At 51.4% G+C, this 13,435-nt stretch overlaps 5 protein-coding genes across 5 annotated transcripts; 3 read left to right on the top strand and 2 right to left on the bottom strand.

Moving 5' to 3' along the window:
* Positions 1-448: 448 nt before the first annotated feature.
* N7496_003017 (protein serine/threonine kinase activating protein nimO) lies at positions 449-2,586 on the bottom strand (the record flags this gene model as incomplete). Its single annotated transcript, XM_056695948.1, has 3 exons — positions 449-568; positions 632-1,972; positions 2,092-2,586. 3 exons carry the CDS (start codon positions 2,584-2,586, stop codon positions 449-451), a joined length of 1,956 nt encoding a protein of 651 aa, XP_056558160.1.
* Positions 2,587-3,294: 708 nt separating this feature from the next.
* On the bottom strand, positions 3,295-5,445 carry N7496_003016 (aminopeptidase P family protein; the record flags this gene model as incomplete). Its single annotated transcript, XM_056695947.1, has 10 exons — positions 3,295-3,324; positions 3,375-3,501; positions 3,558-3,676; positions 3,725-3,946; positions 4,001-4,034; positions 4,087-4,130; positions 4,181-4,573; positions 4,634-4,794; positions 4,860-5,024; positions 5,094-5,445. The coding sequence occupies 10 exons, from the start codon at positions 5,443-5,445 to the stop codon at positions 3,295-3,297; spliced, it is 1,647 nt and encodes a 548-aa protein (XP_056558159.1).
* Positions 5,446-5,842: 397 nt separating this feature from the next.
* On the top strand, positions 5,843-6,708 carry N7496_003015 (pyridoxamine 5'-phosphate oxidase family protein; the record flags this gene model as incomplete). The annotated part of the gene is made up of 2 exons (XM_056695946.1): positions 5,843-5,906; positions 5,972-6,708. The coding sequence occupies 2 exons, from the start codon at positions 5,843-5,845 to the stop codon at positions 6,706-6,708; spliced, it is 801 nt and encodes a 266-aa protein (XP_056558158.1).
* A 416-nt stretch (positions 6,709-7,124) lies between these two features.
* Positions 7,125-8,173, top strand: N7496_003014 (SIR2 family NAD-dependent protein deacylase; the record flags this gene model as incomplete). The annotated part of the gene is made up of 2 exons (XM_056695945.1): positions 7,125-7,467; positions 7,548-8,173. The coding sequence occupies 2 exons, from the start codon at positions 7,125-7,127 to the stop codon at positions 8,171-8,173; spliced, it is 969 nt and encodes a 322-aa protein (XP_056558157.1).
* Positions 8,174-8,875: 702 nt separating this feature from the next.
* On the top strand, positions 8,876-12,289 carry N7496_003013 (putative SNF2 family helicase/ATPase; the record flags this gene model as incomplete). The annotated part of the gene is made up of 2 exons (XM_056695944.1): positions 8,876-11,836; positions 11,891-12,289. 2 exons carry the CDS (start codon positions 8,876-8,878, stop codon positions 12,287-12,289), a joined length of 3,360 nt encoding a protein of 1,119 aa, XP_056558156.1.
* Positions 12,290-13,435: the final 1,146 nt, after the last annotated feature.

Genomic DNA, 13,435 nt, shown 5'->3' with positions numbered 1-13,435 from the left:
AGAGAAAGGAAGTCATTATTGAAAAATGTCCTTGGCTGCTGATGCAAGAGTAAAAAATGATGATAGGAAATACAAGGTAGAAAGAAGAAGTAATGAACGAGCGGACAACTTGCGTCAACGAAGTTAAAGTTGATAAAGAATTGCAAGCTCAGTGCGGGCAGGATGCTGTCGTTTGCGCAGTACTGCTGATGCGAGGTGAAAAGAAAAAAAGAAACTCCCCATATGCAGATGTGTCGATGCCACGGGTATGGTCATGCAAGCCATGGTGTGTCAATACCATGAGGCAAGGCATCATAAGTAGAAAGCAGATATAAGAATGAAAAAAAGACGAGAGGAGACAAAAATGGGGAACAGAGAATCCAACAGGCACCGGGATGCAAATATGGCTATGGCGGGGGCCAAGGAATTTTGAGGTTGAATCGTGGCGGTAATCGAGAACATCAACAAATTACTCGTCAAATTCGTATTCTTCCTTCAAAGGTCGTTGAATCTCGAACAGAAGGGCGTCAAGTTCACCCCAGTTGGACGCATTCTGGGCGAACCGGCGGTGCTTTCTCGTCATGGTGTGCTACTCGTTTGTCAGTATTTTCGAGATCCTCAAGGCTCGGTCCAAATGTCGGATGTGACTTACCTCTTCAAAGTCATCGAACTTGTCCCTGCAGTTCTCGCAATAGCCAGGCTTCGGGTCTCTTTTTCGTTCGGGTTTTTGTGGTTGGGTATCATTGTGTTCATACCGTCGCCTCTTGGTTCCAGCTCCCTCCATTTGGTGAGCATCTCCAAGGCCATTCTTCTCAGGAACCGCCGTTTTGTGAGAATCGGTCTGCTTAGAAGAGAACGAGGCAGATCCAGTGCTAGGACGTTGGGGGGCAGCCATCGATCCAGCCACGATGTTGCCAGTGCCTTTCTCAAGAACTTTCCTCTTCAGTCCGTGTACTTCTTTGCTCAATCCTGCTTTAGCACCTGGTGCGGCCGCGGTAGATGAGATCATCTGGGAGCGGATGGCGGAAGTGACATTGGATGGCTGTACGCCTGATGCAGCAGGCTCACGTCCTGTATAGAATGGGCCAGTGCGAGGGAAATGGGGAGGAATCAAGCTTTCTGAGCTCTTGCGTTCATGCCCATCTTCGAAGAGTGGCTTGGCAAAGACATCCACAGGGTTTGCAGTAGGCTGATCTTCTGTGCGCTTGGGTTTTGAGAGATCCGTAACGAGTTTATTCTCAACAGCCCGCTCTGTAGGGACAGTCGTGGAGGGCTTGCTCCGAGAGTCCTCTGCCTTTTGGATGGCCGCCTTCTTCTCTTTTTGAGCTTGGCGTATCCGGTGTCGGTCATATTCCTTCCGGCTTGGTGGTTCGTCAATGAATGGGCACTTGCCTAGAGGCGCACTTCGGAATTGGGGCCAGGCACCGTCCTGACGTTTGTTTACCCGGGCGTATTCTCGCACCATGACCGGCTTGGTCTTCTCATTCATGTCGTGAATATAGATAAAGGGTCCCTTGAACATCACCATCTCCATTGACGCGAATGGATCACGATCAGATGGTCCATTGAGGAGTTCTTGTCGAAGGACGCGGGAGAGGTCGTTTTCGCCCCGACCATGGGCTGTATTGCCACCGACATTCTTGCTTCGAGAAGCACTCTCATTTTGGCCACCAATATCATTGTCATTGATCGTGGTGATCATACGCTGCAACTTTTCCAGGGCCCAAATTTTCATACCCATCTGGCGGGCTCTCTGCAAGACATCCATGCTTCCTTGATCACGACGAGCTTCAGTCTTTAGCGAGACGTGTAAGTGGGAGTCTGCATTCTTCTCCAGAAGAGACGGGTTCACAGTCTGCATGTTGTCGCCATTGGCTCCGTCTGCCCCGGTGGTGGATTCTTCAGTCGGATTCGTGGTAGCCGTAGCTTCCGGGGGAATGGGACGTGAAGTAACGACATGGGTAACGAGACGAGAGAAGAATTTCTCCTCACACTAGTGGGGGATTTGATATTTAGTAAAAAGGACCAAAAGCAAACGCCAATGCTCGAACGAACACGTCGATTGACGAAATGCAAAACAAAGCATGACGAGATCGAAGCAGATGAACTTACAGCTCCAAGGGCAACAACTTGGCGCGAGAATTTGCGGCGAACATCCTCGGGGATACTGTCAAAGTAAAAGACAAATTGGGGGAACGCCTTGCGGTAGTGGCGCTGCCATTGTCGAATCGTGTCCATAGTATCCGCCGAGGGCTTCTCAGTTCTAGAACCCTTCTGTTGAGGCATTCTCTCCTTTTCCTTTGCAGCTACCAGCTTCTTTTCAAACGCGCTAGGGTTTGCGTTGTTGCTGCGACGCGCAAACAATTTGGACTCGGTGCCTTGGTGTACAATGAGTCGGCTTCGGTCTTGTTCCACGGCGTCCATCACCACTTTCTTTGGCGGTGGCTGACCAAAGGGAATCTCGATTTGACCGGATCTTGCTCGTTTGGCTGGCACGAGCCCAGCCCGGTGAGGAGAGTTGGTAGCATTCGGCACGTTGGCGAGCGGGCGGCGAGTCGACATGTTCAGGGAGGTTTGAGGAGACGGCGGCACGAACACAGCAGCCATGTGTGATCAATTCCTCAAGGTTGAACGCGTAGGAAGCTCGGGTGTATGAGGACAAAGAACGATCCTAGAGGAGGGGTATTCGAGGTCGAGCACGCGACGTGCTACACGTCTTGCAGGGCTCGAACGAGGTCACAGAGGGATCATGGTCATACAGAAGAGAGCAAAAGGGGCACTAAAGAGGTCGAGACAATTCAAACCCTCCAGGTTCGGACGATGAGTGGAGGAGGGTGAATGGGGGGAGTGAGTGGGAGTTGGGGTAAGGAGGGAAGATCAAGTCGAAAGGGCAAAGTCGTGTGGGTGTGGAGCCCGTTCAAGTTTGTTTTGGGCGTGCGCCGGACAACCAACGGCGTCGCGCGAAGCATGAACATCAACAATTACATTCCTCCTCGACGGGCGCGCCCTTTTCTCCGGGGGCTTGAATTTCATTCATACTTTCGATCGGACCCGATCGTTACCTCTGGTATCTAGGCCCAGGTCTCATTTTTCCCCTTGGCTCCATATCTATACCTTTTTGTACCGTAACTTCAGATGTTTACCCCCAACCTCCCCGACCAGCCACCGCGAATTGCCCACTAAGCCTAAAAATCACTCAAAAACAGCCCCCATGTTACGTGAAATAAAATGAAAGAATGGCTGGCGTGGATGCGTGTATTGTACATTGGTTTTTGGAGGGTATCTGAAGAATACTATAAATACAAGATGGCCTTTCTAACTTCGCAGAGCCTCAATATCGGCAACCTAAACAAATGGTCAATGCATCGTCAAGCAGGGAATCGCAGGCGGCTTACCTCTTTGACAGCTTCAGGAGTCAATACGATGGGATGATCATCACCCACGCACACGCTGTCTTCAATTCGAATACCGATGCCTCGGAAATGCGCCGGCCACCGTTCATCATCAGGGACGTAGATACCACTAGAATGAGTCAGTTTATTTGTTTGAGATTAAACGAGAGGAGTGCGTCGACGTACGGTTCGATAGTAATACAGTTGCCTGCCTTGAGGTCATATCCTCGGGAATATCCAGGGCAGTCATGTACATCCAGGCCAATATAATGGCCCAGGTGGTGTGGGAATAGGACGCTCATGGCCTATGCAAGTTAGCAATGATCTCATACATAACGAAACAGGGCTCGTACGTTTCCAGAAAGATCGAATCCGAGCTGCTTCAGCTGGTCTCTCAACCCATTCTCGGCGACACCGTGCAGCTTGTCTAGAGAGAGTTTGGAGCTCTCGCGGCACAGGGACAGACAAGTCCGGTGCACATTGAGGACGGCGTTGTACAGATCCCGCTGGGGGTCCGTGAATTTGCCATTCACAGGCCAGGTGCGAGTGATATCCGAAATGTAGCTTCCATGCTCCTAGTACTCTGTAAGTCATTGAACCAAAATCAACATCGAGGCAGTAAAACTTACACCACCGCCGTCTACCAGCACCAAGTCTCCGTCCCTGAATTATCTCGTAAGCGAAATTCCGCAGCACTTGAAGTCTCCGTACGTACCGTAGGACATCATCGTTCCTTGTGTAATGAATGCTCAAGGCGTGCTATTACTGTCAGTTTGGGTAATTTGACCTTGGGGAGGCAGAGTGCTTACGTTTCCACCCGCCACAACGGGAACAAAGGCGCTACCATCGCAGCCATTGACCTTGAACTGGTACTCGAGGAACGAGGACAACTCCTTCTCGGTCTCAAAGGTCTTGCGCATCGAATCGGTGAATGCTCTTCCGGATGCCTGTCCAAGTAGACGCAAGTGTACAACCTCGTTCTCGCTCTTGAAGACCCGCATTTCATTGAGCAACGGCTTCAATGGTTTGACTTTCCGGTGGTCAACAATCTTCTTCAACTTCTCCGATGCGACAGTAGGGCCGTAGAGGTATCGGTGGAGCGAAGATCTCGATCCATTGAATGTGGGAATGTCGGAGTAGACTTCGGTAGCGCCAGTGATGATCTTGGGCAAGATGTCACCAATTTGTTCGATATTTCCTGTCTGTGTTCTCCGGTTGGTTATTCATACTGCTTCGACTGTCTCCAAGGGGAGAGTACCTACCTCGTCCGCATTGAAGACGTCCACGGCAGCTTGCGTGCCAGACCGAGCCCCATCCCAAAGCTCCGCCTTGGGATCCTTTTCGCGCACATAGAGGTGGAAGATATGGTTGTCGCCGGATCCATCGTTTGCGATCACTGCCAGAGCATTCGGTTCGTTGAAGCCTGGAAGAGAAGAGCAAGTAAAGATTAGCCGGGAACCCGTCTGATGTCTGCAATTCCACTCTTACCGGTCAAGTAGAAGAAATTCGTTTCTTGTCTATATTCGTGGAAGATCCCTGAAGCCCGATAGTTCACCTCCGACGCTGCAAGTACGGCGACAGCTCCCTTAGGAAGCTTGTTGGCAAGTCGTGACCGACGCTGGGCATATTCGAGAGCCGTAATGCCAGGGGTGACTAGGTCGCGATCATATTAGTTCGACTTGATTAGGTTACTCTTGCGCGCAATTAATCACGGTCACGTACGTTCTCCGGGACTGAGGAGGTGGGGATGTGTCTCGTGCAAGGGCTGGCCGAATTGAAGCTCCGCGGCGGCGTCGGAGGTTGCATACGCCCTGCGGAGCGGCGTTTTACCAGGCGCAAGGCAATGGCGCGTCGGGCGGGCAAAGGAACGGAGCGAAGGGCGCAGCTGGAGAGCGCATTGCCTCGCGAGCGATCTGCATGCTGCCATGCTTCGAACAAGAGGGTCAACGACGGTGATATTGAGGACTCGACCAACCGATTGGATGTTATCCGGAGATATCGCGAAAGGTTGGCTTGTATGGTGACTGGGACCGAGTCGGCGGTGAGAGCCAATCACCTCGTCTGGGTTTCGCATCCTCGTTGGATTTACTTCCCCATGCTGTAACATCTGTCATTCTTGATCACGAATATCAATTTACAATTGACTAGGTTACAATTGATAATTCTATCAGGCTGCATGTTCTCGGACGAGATAATACCCCTGTCTGAGTCAATAACTAATCACCGCTGCATCGTCCACGTTGACTCATGGCGCAACTCCTACCGAGTCTAGGAATCGCCCTAGCAGCCAATCGTTCATCGCGGGGAACGCCGACACGGATAGGCCTTCTCGTTAGGGTACCAAGAAGCGTGTCACGAAGCGACCTTATCATCAGTTACGAGCTGCCGGACTATATATTGAAGCCTATTTCCGTTTGATGCTGACTCCCTCATCCTCCATTACTTTGTTTTCTCGTACAAGAACATTTACCATGGGACGAACACTTACCTATCCCAAGCGGGTATCCAATACCGCCAACAGATATAAGCATCGCGGTTTGTTTTATTCAATGTCTATATACGTTATTCATTGGTTAAGTGAACTGACAATGTGCCAACAGCCACCTATGACCTGGGGCCTATTCACTCCATCATCAACGGCTCTCAGGTCCTTCATGTCTCCTTCAATCCAGGGCCCGAGGACCCTTTCCCGGCCATCCTTCCTATGATCGGCCAGATGGGATCCTACGAGTTCCCGTCTGCGAGTATTGACGAGCCACTGGACTGCTACCTCCACGGCTACGTCAGCTCGCGCATCATGAATTTGGCCCGTAACTGCGAGGATGAAGGCCTGCCCATCTGCGTGGCTACCAGCAAAGTCGACGGCCTGATTCTGTCTCTTACCCCCAACTCGCACAGCTACAACTACCGCTCGGCCATCCTACACGGATATGCGAAGTTGGTCACCGACGAGGAGGAGAAGCTGTGGGCTATGAAGCTCATCACCAACTCCGTCCTTACCGACCGCTGGGATAACTCTCGTGTACCTCCAGACCGTGCAGAGATGCAATCAACGGTCATTCTGAAGGTCAAGATCGTGGATGGCAGTGGCAAGATCCGTGATGGCGGTGTCTCGGATGAGCGAAAAGACTATGGCAACGAGGAGATTACGAATCGTATCTGGACGGGTGTAGTCCCCGTCTGGGAGACGTTTGGACAGCCCGTTCCTAGCGGTGATGGCAAGCTAGGCGAGGTTCCGGAGCACATCACCTCGTTTATTGCTAAGAAGAACGCGGAGAACCGGGCGTTAGCAGAGTCCGCGATCAAAGTGACTCTTCCTGCCGAGGAGCAGCACTGAATGGCCTTCACCGTGGTCAATGTTCTGGATTCATACTTATGACATGCGCTTTTTTTATGATCTACTTCCCAGTATCCATGCTATCTACTCGAACGTAACCACAGACCTTAGGAGCGAATAGGCATTTAGTTTGGAGGATATATCAGCATCCCCGATCAATTTCCTGTATTTCTCAAATAGAGTATCCTCAAAGATTAGTAAATACATCGATCAAGGGAGATAGTGTAGCTTACGATTGGAGGTTCGGTCGAGTGCGGGGCTTGGAAAGTCTTCCCAAAGCCCCCGCAAAAACAAAACGATCCGCGCTGATGAGCCCCACGTCATGAGCTCCAACGGAACTTAACCTCATTCTCGATAAACTAAATTCAACCTTGTTCGTACTCGATACCTACTCCACGTCCGCACAAATCACGACTATGGCCTCTAAAGCCAATAGAGTCATCGCTCCCTCAACAGACATCCAATCATTCACCGAGTACTTGAAAGGCTGCCGGCGAATCCTCGCTCTTCTAGGAGCGGGCATTTCCGCGGCTTCGGGGCTCCCCACGTTTCGTGGTGCTGGAGGACTGTGGCGCCAATATGATGCGACTTCTCTAGCAACTCCAGAGGCTTTTGAAGACCACCCGGGGTTGGTCTGGCAGTTCTACAGCTATCGGAGGCATATGGCCTTGCAGGCACAGCCGAACAAAGCCCATTACGCGCTAGCGGAGCTGGCTCGAAGGAACAAGGATTTTATCACTCTATCTCAGAATGTCGATGGTATATATCACTTTTCATCTCTCTCTTGAAGGCATTGACGATTGGAAATATCTATTTATGCTAACAATCAAATGTTTCAGGCCTCTCGCAACGAGCGCAGCACCCCTCGGAGCAGTTGAATCTGCTTCACGGGTCTCTATTCAACATCAAATGCACCTCATTTTACTGCAACTACACTCGCGAAAATGATTTCACAGACCCAATCGTCCCTGCCTTGGATATCCCCATGCAATCTTCATCACCGACTCCATCAGAAACAGACAAGACGGGCGAAGAAGCATCCAAGTCACTCCACGAGGCTCTAGAAGAGACCGTCAAGGCAAAGGAAGTCGACATCTCCGACGCAAGTAATCCGATTCCCAAGTTGGCTCCAGCAGACCTGCCTCAGTGCCCCAAGTGCAAGGGCCTGTTACGGCCAGGCGTCGTCTGGTTTGGCGAGGCTCTTCCCACCGATACTATCAAGAACGTTGACAGTTGGATCGAATCTGCTCCCGTCGACCTCATATTGGTGATCGGCACGAGCTCGAGCGTGTATCCGGCGGCGTTGTATGTTGATGTGGCCCGCGAGCATGGGGCGAAGGTCGTGGTTGTTAATATGGAGAAGGACATGCCTAATCGTGGGCGGGGGACGTGTGACTGGTTTTTCCAGGGTGATGCAAGCGTTATCGTACCGGAGATTTTGAAGAGCGTTATTGGAGAGGTTTGATGAGTTTTGGAGACATGGTAAATCCTAGATAATGGCATGACATGAATATATAGAAAGTTGACGGTAAGGAAGAATATATATCCAATTGATGTGGCTCCCATCCAGCAACAGTCGCCACTCTAAAGCATTCTACCTGCAACTGTTAAGCAGAAGGTCAACCTTACCAACACATTTAAGATGTAATTAAACAACTGACTAAGAAGTAAATGTAACTAAACGTTGCCCAACCCCTAACAAAAGCACGATGGATACCTGATGCCTCAGGCCACCAGCGTTGCTGGGGAATCCAGCCCGCCTTTTGCCCAAAACAAAAAAGCGATTATCGATAACGTCGCCGATAGTCAAATCCGCGTTTCTTTCTCTCCCCTCCCCCACTCCTCTCGCCAACCATTTCCGACCGACATGTTATGATCTGAGGTGAGTCGAAGCTGCATAAGCATTTGCTCTTGCTTTTATCTATTTCTTTGCTTTCTTCGGCTCTCGATTTCCCCCTCGGGCGAGTGTGTTCTCCAGAATACGGAGAGGGATCGTCATCGATCAGGCCAAACAAGCAGATTCAAGCTAACACTCACCAGACACGTACAGTAAAGTCGCATCTCGCCGCTCATCAGCAGAAAACGCGCCGCCGCACCCTCGATCTCTCAAATATAACTCGACCTTGCACTGAAATTTAAGGTCTTCGATTAGACCCGACTTACAACTATGGCCAGAGAAAGCAACGCACCGAAAGAGCCCCTCACTCCGGGGAGGCCGAATGAGCAGCATCGTCCATCGGTGTCTCAGCAGCCCGAGTTTGGCAAATCTTCGCCCATGGGTCAACCTCAGTATCGGCCTACTCAACCAACCCAACCCTCTCAGCCGAACAGATCGAGCGAATCGAACCACCTCTTCAATATCCCTAAAGCGAACCGTCCCCGGGCAGAGCACCACCGTGACCAGCCTCGAGCCCAGTCTCAGCAATATGGTCAGCAATATGGTCAGCAATATAGTCAGCAACGATATGGCGCTCCCTCGACCCAACGGACCCCCATGGTCGCGTCCACGCCAGCCAAGCGTGGTCCCTTTGATCCTTTCAAGGCCGTCCGACCCTCCGGTTACAACGACCATCGACCGGGATATGGCACCGGTGCAACCCCCATAAAACGCCCCGAGAATACGGATTGGACAACGCCTCGAGCTCCGAGGGCCCTCTTCATGTCGAAGGGAACGGCACCTAAGCCCTCGAACGCATCGAAGAATCTTCAGGCATTCATTGATTTAACTCAGCATGATTCGGGCTCTTTCAAAGACTTTCAAACCGTCCCAACAAGCTTTGGTGCCATGGATGTGCACGGCTATGTTGATTCTGAAAAGGCGACTGAAAACATTAAAGCGCTGCTAGAGGGTGCGTTCGAGGATGAGGAGGAACAATCTCGTCAAAAGACCAAGAGCAAGAAGAAGGGCAAGAAGAAGAAGAACCAGTCAAAGAAGGACGAACAGGGAGAATCTGCTAAAGCGGTTAAGAAGGCCGAGGTTGATGGCCTCGACGATTTGGCTGCTCAACTCGAGAGCGTTACTGTCAACGACCCGAAGCCGCTGGACCCCGAAGCAGACTCTGAGAAGACAGCCGTGGCAGCCGAGGGCAAGTCCAAAGCGGATGAAGACAAGAGCATTGCTGCCGAGGAGGGCGAGGCTGAGGAGGATGAAGAAGAGGACGAAGAGGAAGAGGAAGAAGACGATGACGGAACTGTGGAAGGCTTGAAAGTCACCCTCTTGCCTCACCAGATCGAAGGAGTTAAGTGGATGTGCGACAAGGAGACGGGACAGCGCACCACCAAGGGAATCTTCCCGAAGGGTGGTATCCTTGCCGACGACATGGGTCTAGGAAAGACCGTTCAAGCAATTGCTTTGATCCTCCGAAACCGCAAGCCCGAGAACGAACACAGCGAGAACATCGACAAACCCGAGAAGAAGGAAACCGAGAAGAAGGACGACGACGAGGAGGAGGCACCCCCAGCCTCCAAGCTTTCCAAGAGCACTCTGGTTGTCGCTCCCCTTGCACTCATCAAACAATGGGAAGCCGAGATTGACGACAAGGTCGAGAAGACCCACAAGCTTAGTGTTTGCTTATATCATGGAGCCAACCGCGCGAAGACCGCTAAGGATCTTCACACCTACGACGTGGTTATCACGACCTATGGAACACTGACCTCGGAGTCTGGAACCGCTGCCGCCGACAAGGCCAAGAAGTCTGGCGTGTTTGCGAACTATTGGTACCGCATCATTCTCGATGAGGCCCACACTATCAAGAACCGAAATGCCAAGGCTACGCAGGCAGCTTGCGCCTTGGACGCCAAGTACCGTTGGTGCTTGACCGGAACCCCGATGCAAAACAACCTGGATGAATTGCAGAGTTTAATCAAGTTCCTTCGAATCAAGCCGTTCAACGATCTTGCTACCTGGCGTGACCAGATCAGCCGTCCTCTAGCCAATGGCCGCGGTGGATTGGCTATTCAACGTCTACAGGTCTATCTGAAGGCCTTCATGAAGCGCCGCACCAAGGACGTGCTGAAGGAAAATGACAAACCAAAGCCTGGCGAGTCCGCATTGGACGCGGATGGCAAGGAAAAGAAGTCATCCAACGGTTTCAAAATTGTCAAGCGTGAGGTTATTAGGGTAGATGCCGATTTCATGGAGGGGGAGATGAACTTCTATCAGCGCCTGGAACAGCGTACTGAGAACAGACTTGATGAAATGATGGGTGGTTCTAAGGTCGACTATGCTGGTGCTTTGACACTGCTGTTGCGCCTTCGCCAATCCTGTAACCACCCCGATCTGGTCAAGAGTGACTTGGCTATCGACAAGGACGTTCTCTTGCAAAATGGCAGCAGTGGGAGCCAATCATCGCAGTCCAAATCGAGCAACGATCTCGACGACGTTGCCGACCTCTTCGGTGCACTCAGTGTCGTGACGAAGAAGTGCGATGTATGCCAGAGGGATCTCAACCAGGCCGATACATCGAAGGGGGTCACTCGCTGCAGTGACTGTGAAGCCGATTTGAACACCGACTTCATGAAGAAGGATAAGAAGAAGCACAAGTCGAAGAAGACCCACAAGGAGAAGAAGCCCGCCGAGTCAGCTCGTTCCCGAAAGAACCGCAGAGTCGTCCTTGACAGCGATGATGAAGATGAGGACGAAGATGCTGAAGGCGGCGGTGAATGGATTGGCTCCGATGATTCGGAGTCTGACGATGATGTGATCGACTCTCCCTCCGGCAAGCACAGGGCCCGACCAATCATTCTGGATAGCTCTGAGGACGAGTCCGAGTCTGAAGCAGAAGAGGATATCTATGAGAACCCCGAGGGTGAAAATGGAGAATTGCCTTCGACCAAGATTCGCCACCTCATGAAGCTCCTCCACAAGGAGTCGGGTGATTACAAGTTTATCGTCTTTTCCGTCTTCACTTCCATGCTTGACAAGGTTGAACCCTTCCTCAAGCGTGCCAACATTGGCTTTGCCCGTTACGATGGTCAGATGAGAAATGACCTGCGTGAGGCCAGTCTCAACAAGCTTCGCAACAACAGTGGCACCCGCGTCCTGCTTTGCAGTCTTCGCGCAGGTGCTCTGGGACTTAACCTGACTGCCGCCAGTCGTGTGGTCATTCTGGAGCCATTCTGGAATCCCGTAAGTTAACTACGTTGAATCTCGAATTTTGCATTCGCTAATTTCTCCACACAGTTCGTTGAAGAGCAAGCTATCGACCGTGTCCACCGCCTCAACCAGACAGTCGATGTAAAGATCTACCGAATGATCATCAAGGGCACCGTTGAAGAGCGTATTGTCGATCTCCAAGATCGCAAGCGCGAGCTAGCCAACATGACCATCGAGGGCAAGTCCGCCGCCGGCAAATTGACTATGCGCGACATGATGGCCCTCTTCGGCCGCGACGCCGAGCACAAATTCCAGGACAAACAGGGTACCTTGGATTTCAAGCAGCCCACTCGACTTTTGAGCTCGGGCGATGACACTGGGCCTGCGCCGCAGTCTTTAGCTCGATCGGATTCACGCGACCGGAGTCGTCCGCAACCATCCAATCGGCCGAAAACTGAGGACTCGGTGTATGGTCGGCGCTGGTGAAGTGATGGCGTGAGCTTTTTATGGTTTTTTACTGGATCCTGTGCGTGCTTTGTTTTTTAGAGGCGTCAATGGTATTTCGGGGGACGGGATGGATGGATGGGGGGGGGGGGGGGGGGGTAGATAAATCTTGAACTCTATCTATGCCTTGGCTATTTCTGGTCTAGTATTCGATGTTTTAGCTCTGTTGATACTCATGATGAATGACGTTGTCTGTGATTCAAAAAGCTTAGCGTGCAAACTAGAGGCTCCAAGATAACAACCGCAGAGAAACACTCCCTCCTTAACTGTATGTAACCTTTGGCTCCGCTAAGGCCAATTGATTGGTCGCTGGCAAAGGCAATCGGAACTTATGCCCACGAGTTAGGTGTCATGAGGCAATGCCTACGGATGGCAACCTGCAAGTACTGGCCCGGAAAGCAGGACCGGAAAAGGTGACTTTGGAAACGGGAGAAGTTCACCTTGTCCAGTGAGAGGAGGTGGGTGTCATTTCTTGGGTGGGCATGCTATGGTGATTGTCTCTGTCCAAGAGCATTTAGATGCCAGGTAATCTGAGGCAACTGTTGTTTGTAGCCCATATAGACTTGGACGACAGTTCTGAGCTCGTTGGAGGAATAACGAAGACCTAGAATCAAATGGTCATCCTCGGAAGTGTGCAAGCGACACCCGTCGAGTCCGAGCGAGAACCGTGGACGAGAAGTGTAATGGACCTTCGTCTAGACCAACTGCGGACCCTGGTCCATCAGATAAAGTGGAATGATTAAGCTTGTTTCCCCTTTGAGCGGGGAATACCCCACAGGTACTACTAGTATACCTCGTTGGATAGCCACTGGTTCATATCATTGACCCAATCTGTACTCCTTTTCCTGTGCAAGTAGTTCCATGGCTCGAATGTATTAATTCACGGATCTCAATGGAATTCCCGGTGGTAGTCCCTGGCGAACCAGACGCAACAACCGCAAACACATGTCTCGTGGTAAGCTTGAGCTCCAGAGCTGATAGGTGCTTCATCACGCAGTAATATGACAACGAATGGTTTGGTTCTCGGAGGCAAAAGGCTCAAACTCCGCAAAAATCGAGATTGCCTCCTTGGACACTGGCCCAACTAGCCTCTTCAACATTCTCATTCTTGATAACTATTCCATCGTG

This window comes from Penicillium cataractarum, assembly GCF_028827025.1.
Source record: "Penicillium cataractarum strain IBT 29864 chromosome Unknown utg000002l, whole genome shotgun sequence".
In the NCBI taxonomy this organism is placed as follows: domain Eukaryota; kingdom Fungi; phylum Ascomycota; class Eurotiomycetes; order Eurotiales; family Aspergillaceae; genus Penicillium; species Penicillium cataractarum.
Note: the sequence above shows the minus strand (reverse complement) of the source record. Positions and strands in the feature narration are given on the sequence as shown.